General features: G+C 50.9%; 1 protein-coding gene across 1 annotated transcript in view; it reads right to left on the reverse strand.

The window, feature by feature from the left end:
• ezh2 (enhancer of zeste 2 polycomb repressive complex 2 subunit) overlaps positions 1-9,118 on the reverse strand; it is an 11,216-nt gene extending 2,098 nt beyond the window's left edge. The window contains exons 1-13 of the mRNA XM_086191606.1: positions 8,735-9,118; positions 5,858-5,981; positions 5,646-5,774; positions 5,451-5,570; positions 5,180-5,300; positions 3,841-4,017; positions 3,443-3,548; positions 2,947-3,110; positions 2,764-2,861; positions 1,967-2,198; positions 1,723-1,889; positions 345-480; positions 107-232 (exon numbers count right to left, since the gene is read on the reverse strand). Coding sequence (XP_086047732.1) covers positions 107-232; positions 345-480; positions 1,723-1,889; positions 1,967-2,198; positions 2,764-2,861; positions 2,947-3,110; positions 3,443-3,548; positions 3,841-4,017; positions 5,180-5,300; positions 5,451-5,570; positions 5,646-5,774; positions 5,858-5,974 — 1,693 coding nt within the window. The 5' untranslated portion in view covers positions 5,975-5,981; positions 8,735-9,118. The remainder of the gene's footprint in view (positions 1-106; positions 233-344; positions 481-1,722; positions 1,890-1,966; positions 2,199-2,763; positions 2,862-2,946; positions 3,111-3,442; positions 3,549-3,840; positions 4,018-5,179; positions 5,301-5,450; positions 5,571-5,645; positions 5,775-5,857; positions 5,982-8,734) is intronic.
• Between the last annotated feature and the right edge of the window lie 311 nt (positions 9,119-9,429).

Here is a 9,429-nt window from a genome sequence, read left to right on the forward strand (position 1 = left end):
TAAAGGTAAAAAATAGCCAAGCTAAGTAAACATGAACTTGACAAGAACCAAACGAATGCTATCCTGCTGACGACACGGCGTCGTGTGTGCGTGTGTGTGCTCTTACACTCTGAGCTGCACTGGCAAAATTTTTCACAGAAGTTCTGAGCAGTGACACAAGGGCAGGAGGAGTCACACGGCTGGCGTGGGTGGTCACATGGCTGGTAGTTATAGACGTGATTGGACGAGCCGTCTGTGGGGAGATGAAAGGCCCCGTCACACATTTGCAAACAGCCTCAATCTACCAGGTGTGCTGTTCTCTCCCTGTGGAGGCGGGGAAAGAAGGCGAAGAGGGGAACTCTGACCTTTCTTCAGCTGGATCTTCCTGCAGTGAGTGGCCCACAGCCTGTGCTTCCTCTTCTTCTTTCTAGGGGGCGTGTCCTCGTCTTCAGCTGGCGCGCGAGCTATGATGCTCGACTCCTTGACCCTGAACTCATAAACCTGCAGGACACAGCAGAGAACGTCACCACGTCGGTCTGGTATTCATACGTTTCCTGTAGCATCTTGAAGCTACGACACTCAGAGCCCTGACGATCAGTGCTGAGTGCGCAGAGCAACCAGCTACGTCCTGTTAGCCCTTGGCTAACAAATCTGGACCAGCATCATAAGACTACACCTCAGACAGCCTCTTCAGATGTTCATTGGATGCCACATCAGTCCACGCCCTTGACTGCAGGATGAGTCATCCATTGTTAGACTCGCTTACAGGGACACAGGATTCTAACTGGGAACAGGGGGGTTCTGCTTCCTTCATTATTGGCGCTTCTTATAAAGAGTAGAAATAAAACAAACTCATCTCCTTTCATGTTACTGGCATCCACAGACGGACTGGGAACCAGTAAAGTCTGAGCCATCTGCCTGCAGCCTGCGTGGGGCTGATGACGAGCCTTGCTGACCTGCTAGCTGTTAGCGTTTGGCTTTGCCGTATCGTTCACTTGGAAATGAAGCAGAGCGAGAAAGCAATGACGGCGGCAGTGGAAAACTTCTGTCAGAACCAGTTTCACACCGGTGTGCTGAGCCTGAATAAATCCCAGGTTTCACGAAGCTACTTTCCTCTTTCAGAAGGGACGACTCAGCACGAACTGCTCTGCTTTTCACTGTCAAGGTAAATTGTTCTGACACGGCGATGGCGTCCAGGAGGACAATGCACGTATGCTACTGGATTAGTCTAGATTCAACTAATAAGATTAGATTTAACTGGAACCCAGGCTCGCCCATTTTACTGGCCATCATCGGCCTCTCGCAGTTGTTGACGCTCCACTGCTAAACGTGTATCAAGTGAGAGTAGTTAGCTGCTAGTGGTTAGCCCTGGAGCCAGAGACAGCTCCACCCACCTGGACCTGGAAGGCACTCCAGTCTCCATTTGTTTGTGCGCGATCCATAAAAATGCACTTCTACGATTTTCCAACACTCTTGAGGAAAATCAACTTCTTTCTCTACACATAAAACACAGCAGCATTTAGCAGCTTAAACTTGGAAACAGTCTTAAACATCTCAATAATATTCAAGTTCATGTTTCGTTTAAGCAGTTGTTGTTTTTTTATTTCTGTTGCTACATTTCCGAGTTTATTTTTAAAAACTGGGAACCAGCATTTGCCATTGATGTATCTTTAGCTTCCCTCCCAACAGTCAGGCAGAAATCAGCCACGAGTGCTACACGCTAAGGCGCTAGCATCCACTCACCTGTCTGCAGGTCTTGGTGCCAATGAGCCGTGCGATGGCGCAGTAGTTGTCGTAGTACGTCCCGATGAGTACCCTGAACAGAGAGGCCTCGGCGCCGCTCCACTCCACCACCTCCACCTCCCCTGTCAGCTTCATCTTCACTGGAGTCTGGCACCGCGAGTTACCCTCTTCACAAATACACCATACAACCACGTTAGCAGACCGCAACGCCACCACAGTGAGGAAGAGGCGGGTCCAATCTTACCTGAGCTGCTGGTGTTGTCATCCTTCTTGTCCTCATCGTCTTTGTCGTTGTCCCGATCGTCATCTTTGCTGCCTTCATGGTCGCTGTCAGTGTCTTTGGTTTCTGACGAGACTGTTGGCGTGCTGGGCCGGCTGTTGGGCAGTCGTCCTCGGCGGCGGCCCACCGTGCGTTTGGAGGGTGTCTTGGCGCGCTCAGCGACCACGCCTGCAGGGTACTCCCTCACTATCCCGTCCTGAGAGACCCCAGCACAACAGTGAGTGAGTTCAAGCTCGCAGCTCCACCGGGTGACTGGACTACAGTCACTGTCCCGGTACACAAGGACACGACGCAGTAGACAAAAGAGTACAGCAGAAAAAAAAACTGTAGTTTTGTTTCCATTTCTTATGAGTACAGTTTAAAGTACATCACAGCCTCAAGAAAATCATAACAAGACAGGAAGAACTGCTCGTCATTCACACCACAGCAGCAGAACACTCGAGACTGACACTCAGGGCAGGTTGTTCAATCTGTGGTTCCACTCCCCACCAGGGCCTTCCACCCCTTCCTTCTTACGTTGTTCTACTTGCTAGCTTTAAAAATGAAGATAGCAGCTGTTGTTCTCATGATCTGAGGACAGCTTTCATCTCCAACCCCTGACATCATGTTCAAAGGCAGAGATTTCAAAGAAATGTTTGGCGAGCAGTTTTTGAATTTAACCCCGAAAACCTGCAACAACACGGACAGTCGAGACAAATGGCATCGGCATTTGGTTTCTTTTCAAATCTTCCCGCTCAGATGTCTGATGGTCGCTGACCCACCTGCACCAGGTACATGTAGCAGTCAATGCCGCAGGGTTTACTGTCCACCAGGTTCTCCAGGTTCTTGCGCTTGTATGTGTTTGGAGTAGCATGGAATGCTGGAGGAGGAGAAAACCGTTTAGGTGTCTTCAGCCTGTTACGCATGGCTGCGTCAGAGGTGTGTGTGTGTGTGTGTGTACGAACGGTGAAGGAAGCAGTCGTATTTGAAGCAGCGTCTGCAGAACAGGGTGTGGAAGGAGTGCAGGCTCTGCTCTCGCTGCACGGAGCGAGCGTTGGGCCCGTCGATGTTCGGCGTGCATTCAGGTGGAAGAGCGCCAGGCAGCTGCTGCTCTGTCAGCTCCTTGTACCTGAACACACGGCAGAAGGGTCGACACCAGTTTGACCGCTGATCAACAAAAGAACCAGAAGCAGACGCCACGATCTCCAACCAGAGGTTCACCGATACGACTGACATCATGGCTGGACACCAACACAGGCCAACAGCCACTTTCTGGTTTTGTTCCCTCATGCAACTGCAACAAACCCCATGAAAAGAATCTCTAGTTTTCTGTTGTCAACGTGAAACAGAATAAACATCTCCATGACAACAGCTTCTGTTTGCGCTGACGTTACGTTTAGCGTCTGTCTCCAGAGGGATTCAGGCCAACAGTACAAGATCGAAACAAACCAGCCCACGTACTTCTCCTTCAGCTCCTCCGTGGAGCCCTTGTCGGGGAACATGGATGAGATGGCTTCAAAAATCTTGTCAGAGGGGAACTTCTTGGTGCCATCGCTGCTGGACCGGCCTGGAGACGAGACACACGGTCACACGGGGAGAACTCCTCCCAGAGTCCCCTCACCAAATGCTGAGCGTTTGAATGGATGTCATTTCTCACTTTCATTTGACTGCAGCCTATCTGAATGTATGTGAGCGTATTTGACGGCATGTACTTGAGGGAACTGCTTCCCCTGCTGCGATCACTTCTTTCAAACTCAACCGTGGACATGAGCGGAGCCGGCGTGTCTCCGCCCAGCCAGGCGCGGGAGCAGCCGATGGAGCCAACTAGCAGAGGTGCAGCGTTCCAGTGATGCACTCACTCTCGTTGAGGAGGCCGTCCTTGCGGGGGTCCTCTGGATGGTCCTTGCTGTCACACATGTCCATCTTGTCGACCTTGAAGTCCTGTTCTTCCTCCTCCTCATCATCCTCGTTGTCACTGTACTGAGCCAGAGCGCTGACCAACTCTACGAAGATCTCATCGTTGATGAAACCACACTCTGCCAAGACAAGACGGGCCACAAGTGTCTTTAACCAGAGGCAGTAGTAGTTACATTGCCCCCCCCCAGGTTTTACTAACAGCAGTGAAAAGTCAATGTTTGATACTTTTTTTTTTTTTTTTATAAAACACACAAACTTAACTGCCTAAGTTGCTTTCAGCCCAGATGGAGATCCACCAGACAACCAGCAGAATCCACGCTTTGGTTGCTGTCAGGCGCCACGCCGGGCGTCACCCAACACTTCCAATCAGGATGGTCAGAACAGCAGGATCCTCCAGAAACAACAGCTACAGTGTTGTGATCCAGCTCACAATCAAGAACCTTCAACATGAACTCATCCAGCTGTGAGGCAACACTTGAGTTTCAAGTTGCTGAGGAACAGCCAGCGAGTGATCGTGTTGAATCACTGACGTCCGTATTGACCAGGTGATCTGGCCTGTGGGGGAAAACTCCTCCCACTAACGTCACGTCTGCCAGTTGTAAATTAGCCTGATCTGCTTGTCTCCTTCCAGGTTTGACAGCAACGACCAACACAGGCCTATTAAAAAGGTCCTGTTGAACAATCAGAGAGGGAGAAAATTCTCAACGCCAACACAGACCTCTTCCTCCGTTTCCTCTCCTCAAACCCAAGGTGGGTGACTGCTATCGCTGAGCAGCATCAGCTGCAGCCACGTCTCTGGTGCTCAGGAAACAGCAGAACGCTCCAACACAGCACAATAATTATGTGCTTCTTCCTGTTGACGTCCGAGCTCTAGCTTAAACGATTCGCCACTGAGGCGGAATCTCGCAGCATCTGTCAATCATTTGACTCTTGTGGGCCGTGGTGCGACTGCTGCCAGCCTCCACAGCTCTCGTGTGCCTCCCCCACTCAAACGAAGTCGCTGCGTCTTGATCACAGCGCCCGATTCAGTCTCAGTTCAGCAGAAGTGTTAGCCAACCCCAGTGACTGGGAGCAGACAAGCTAGCTGAGCTCATTTTTACTTGACTCAACTCACAACTTCAACTTCCCACATGCGCCTCAGTGTTTACCTTTGCAAAGGAGTTAAAGAACCAGCCAGATGGAGGAGTGCCTGCATGTCCTCCGTCCAAAGACATCACATCAGTTACTATTCACCAAAGACTCCTGCTTGATGTTTGTGAGGAGCAAAGGGGGGGCACACACCTCTGTCTCCGTGGACTTTGCCGTCATAGTTCTTAATGAGCTCTTCGATGAAGGTGCCGTCCTGGTCCAGGATCTCATCCCCCATGTAAGGGATGTTATGAAGCACCGTCTCATCTTCAACCTTATGGAGAAAAACACAATCATAACAACTACATAGGGCTGCAAAGGTTGACTTGATTATTTCCACACGCCAGGGCGTCACTCAGACGCTTCCCCAAACACGCTTGACCTGCCACCTGCAGATACCAACAACGCGCTGGAATCATCGTACCATGAAGTTTTGCTGCAGTGGTGACCAGGAGTACATGACCGGGACGGAGGCCACGGCGTTGAGCGTCTTCAGCGGGATGACCTGCCTCTGGAACTCAGAGAAACCGCTGTCCACTGTGCACTGAGGATGACGGGACATTTAGAACAGCTGGGACAAAAAGGTCAACTATGTGACAGTCAAGGGAGCGGCGCCGACCTCTCTGGTGCCTCTCAGCGAGCCCACCGACGTCATGATGTGAACGGGCTGGATCCGCCTGGTCTTCCACTCCTGGTTCAGAATGTCAGTCCGCTCCATGATTTTCTGACGGTTGGTGTTGAACATGCTCTGAAAGAATGACCTCACATCAGCTGTAAAGAACAACAAGCCCCCGAGGGAACGTGCGGCGAGTGAAAGGTCTGTGGACCAACCTTGACCTCATCGGCTCGTCTGAAGCGTTTGAGCTGCCGCAGCCTCATGTACACAGACTTCACCCTCCTCTTCCAGCAGGCGGGGCCCTTCTCTGAACGCTTCCCAGTCAGCACCATGATCAACCTGCCACCACACAGGAGGGGGGGTCATTCTTGTCCCTGCTATGGTGCCAGCTGAGGTCATATTCAGCCTCTACCATCCATCTCATTCTGGGCTTTCATCGATGAGATTATAGAAAAACACAGTTTTCAGGCAGAATGGTTTTCCTAAAGACAGGTTCTGGTTCAGGCATTACTGCCATCAGCATGGCTAAACCTGCAGGTGAGCAACTGCTCCCACGCGGAACATGAGCTCTTCAACAGGCCCATATAAGGTAGCACAGGGATGAGGTACGTTTGTAGTCCAACGGGAAGTGATTGTGTCAGGGATGAGCTCTGAAACAGCAGCCTAGGCCTGGGCAGGAAGTTGAGAAGTGCTTCCATGACCAACTACTGGCCTTAGAGCAGTAAAAGTAGGTTGAAATGTGACATCAGTAATTGATCTCTCTCTGATCATTGTGTGTGTGTGAACACTGATCCTTCCACACATGTTCATGCATCACTCTCTGTATGAGGAAGAAAAAGAAAGACTGAGGTATTTCAAGGTTTCTAAAATGCTAAACAACTTCCTGCTGGACCTCAGAGGTGAAGCCATTTGCCAAAGCATGGAGAAGGAAACAACACACACACTTCATGATTTCATGACACAAATCACCCACATTTAGCAGAAATGGTGATCTATCATTTATGTCACGACTGAGCCATGATAACCAGATCACGCAGACGCTGATCTGGGCCTCCCTGGACCCTGCTAGAGGCGAGCGGCGCACGCCTCCATGAGGTCTCCTGAGTTCAGCTGTTGTATGGAAGCTTTTTTTGCACTGACCCGGAGAAACCTGCAGAGAGCAGATGCTTGGGGTATGACTCATCTTGAGATGTTGTGAATAAAGCTGCAAGAGGAGGAGTTTACTGTGTGGGTATTATAGGACGGTGGATTTAAACAGGAGCTGGAGAGGTCCAGTGGCCTCCGAGACACAAGTACACACCACAACAGAGAGGAAAACTGCTCAAACTACACACCATCATCAGCTGTGAGGATGAACCTGCCTGCCTAGTCCATTTGTTCTTGTTGTGCGTTTCAAAGTCAATGTGTTTATCTGGCACCGATTACAGACACATTCCAGTACCGTGTCCAGAATGAACCTGGTAATCAACCTGAGTCTGACTGCATTGCTTGGTTTGTATTTCATGTGTTGCATTAACAAAGCGGACGAGGTTGGCTGTTATTGACCGTCACGCTGTTCAGGACAGAACAGCAGGGAAGACAACAGTGAGGCCGAATGCTCCAATCAACACACACACACACACACACACACACACACACACACACACACACACACACACACACACACACTTTATGGAGGGAAACGCCTCTGAGTTCTGATGTTCACCACATCAGAAGCGATAAGTGAAGCTGTGGGAGTCACTTTCACAAAACGCCTCGTCCATGAGTCACCCGTCTTTGCTTTTTTCCGCTTCTTTTCCAATCATTTGCCTTGTAGAATACAGCTCTCATCACGCCGACACACAAATGTCACTTGCAGTCAGCAGTGAGTCTTATCAGGGATGGTTCAGGTGCCAGAAACAAGAACCCCCATTTTCAAAATTACAGAAGGAAACTGTACAGGAAATGTGAACGTGCGCTCTCGTCTTTCTCTAGCCTTCTGTCAGTGTGCAAGATCCATCTGCCGGCCGCCTGAGTCGCTGCCTACCAGTCTGGTCCAGCAGAATCTCCCACTTCCTGTTAGACGAATCAACTGGCTGTCATGGAGACATGCTGCTGCAGTCTGTTCACTTTGACTCACTACAGTAGGGGCAGCGCACCAAGTACACCTGCTCCTTGCCAAACTTAGTCTCACCTACCCGCTGACTGTTCAACATGTCACTGATGACCCCCCGCCCTAATTTTCTATGACTAAAAGATTCATCAGTTAATCCAGAAAATAATCAGCAAAGTGGTGAACCAAGACAACAGCAGCAAAATACAGCATCGACATCCCGCATCAACAGTGAAAACCGCCACATTCTTCATTCATGCTTTCCTTCGTGTTTCAACGTCCAATTTGTTTTCAACAGAGCTTCGAATCAGAGAAGCAGGATCACATCCGGGCACCGTTGGTGTGGACAGATCCTGGTGGCGTAAAATACGGCACGACATTGTCTTGGTCTGATGAGTCTGTGCTCGCTCATTATTCAGAAACAGAACATCTTTAATTTTCATAATTGGCCCAGTAAGTCGGTCCCTAACACGAGATGGATCCGTTGGTGTTGTAAGATTCACCGAACGTTTTAGGACCAGCTACGAAGGGGGGTCGTGGCTTTGAGACGCCCAACTCAGGCTGTTCAAGAGAATCCGCCTCCAGCCAGCCACGGACATCCACCTCGGCGCAGCTCCGAAGTTTAGAAGGCAAACTCGGGCTGATTTCATGGGCGTCCAGGACCACCATGGTAGGAGTTAGCTTCAGCCAGCAGCAGCAGCTAACGATAGCCTGCCGGTGGGCGCTGGCAAGTTTGTCCCCTCGAAGTCAATTTCCCTCGGACACCGACCACTCCACCTTGGGGACATTTCGCTCCGTTTCCCGCCGCGGTTTTCTCCACAAGAACTAAAGCTCGTAAAGTAGACATGTTTAGGGGGGGGGGGGTCTGAAAGGGATGTATAATTTGACTCGACGACCAACGAGCTAGCTAACACTTTCATAAAGACACCAACATCTACAAGCCATCGAGTATCAGATCGAGTTGCCACAGAATGCAGACAGCAACACCGGCACGTCTTACCTGTGTGCGGGGCTCAGCCTTCATCCAACGGGGTGATACAAGCTAGGAAACACGGGCAAAGTCGTCCTTTGTGTTGGGGATTAGCTCGCTCCGTGTTCCGGCTAGCTGTGAGGTTAGCTCGGCGGCTAGAGAGCGGTTAGCGCCGGAGGAGGGAGCGCTTCACCTGACGCGACGCCGGCTGTAAACACCCGGAGCCGGCGCTCACAAAGCCCGATCTCGCCCCTTTTAGGTCCGGCTACAGCACAAAACGGTGCTTAATTCCAGCCTGCGTGAAAACAGCGTGATTTCAATGTTTCCGCCTCGGGCCGGCTCCTCGGTCTCTCACTCGCCGCCCACTACGACTGCGGTGGATTCAAGAGGCGCCAAACGTTGGAGCCAATCAGAGAAACCGACGTAAGATTCCTTCAGTGTGAACACCCGCGATTGGCTGCCCTTATCGCGGTATCAACCAATGGGAGGCGCTGCTCGGCCAGGGGCCCTGCTGCAGGGACATGTGGACAGGTTCCCTTTGTTCTCTCGGATGTCAGGGGAATAAAAATGCAAAACGTCTGATTTGACAGCACCGTTGGTAACTGTTTATCACCGTGAACTTCCCGTCATTGTCCGCGGCGCCTGTCAGTGGTCAAATTCACGTCACCGGCACGAAAAACATCGATAATCCTCCCCTGCTACTAACCTATCAATAACTGCATGGC

Source organism: Aulostomus chinensis, chromosome 21 (genome assembly GCF_037954235.1).
Source record: "Aulostomus chinensis isolate RoL2024-O1b breed Wild chromosome 21, RoL_Achi_v1.0, whole genome shotgun sequence".
NCBI lineage: Eukaryota > Metazoa > Chordata > Actinopteri > Syngnathiformes > Aulostomidae > Aulostomus > Aulostomus chinensis.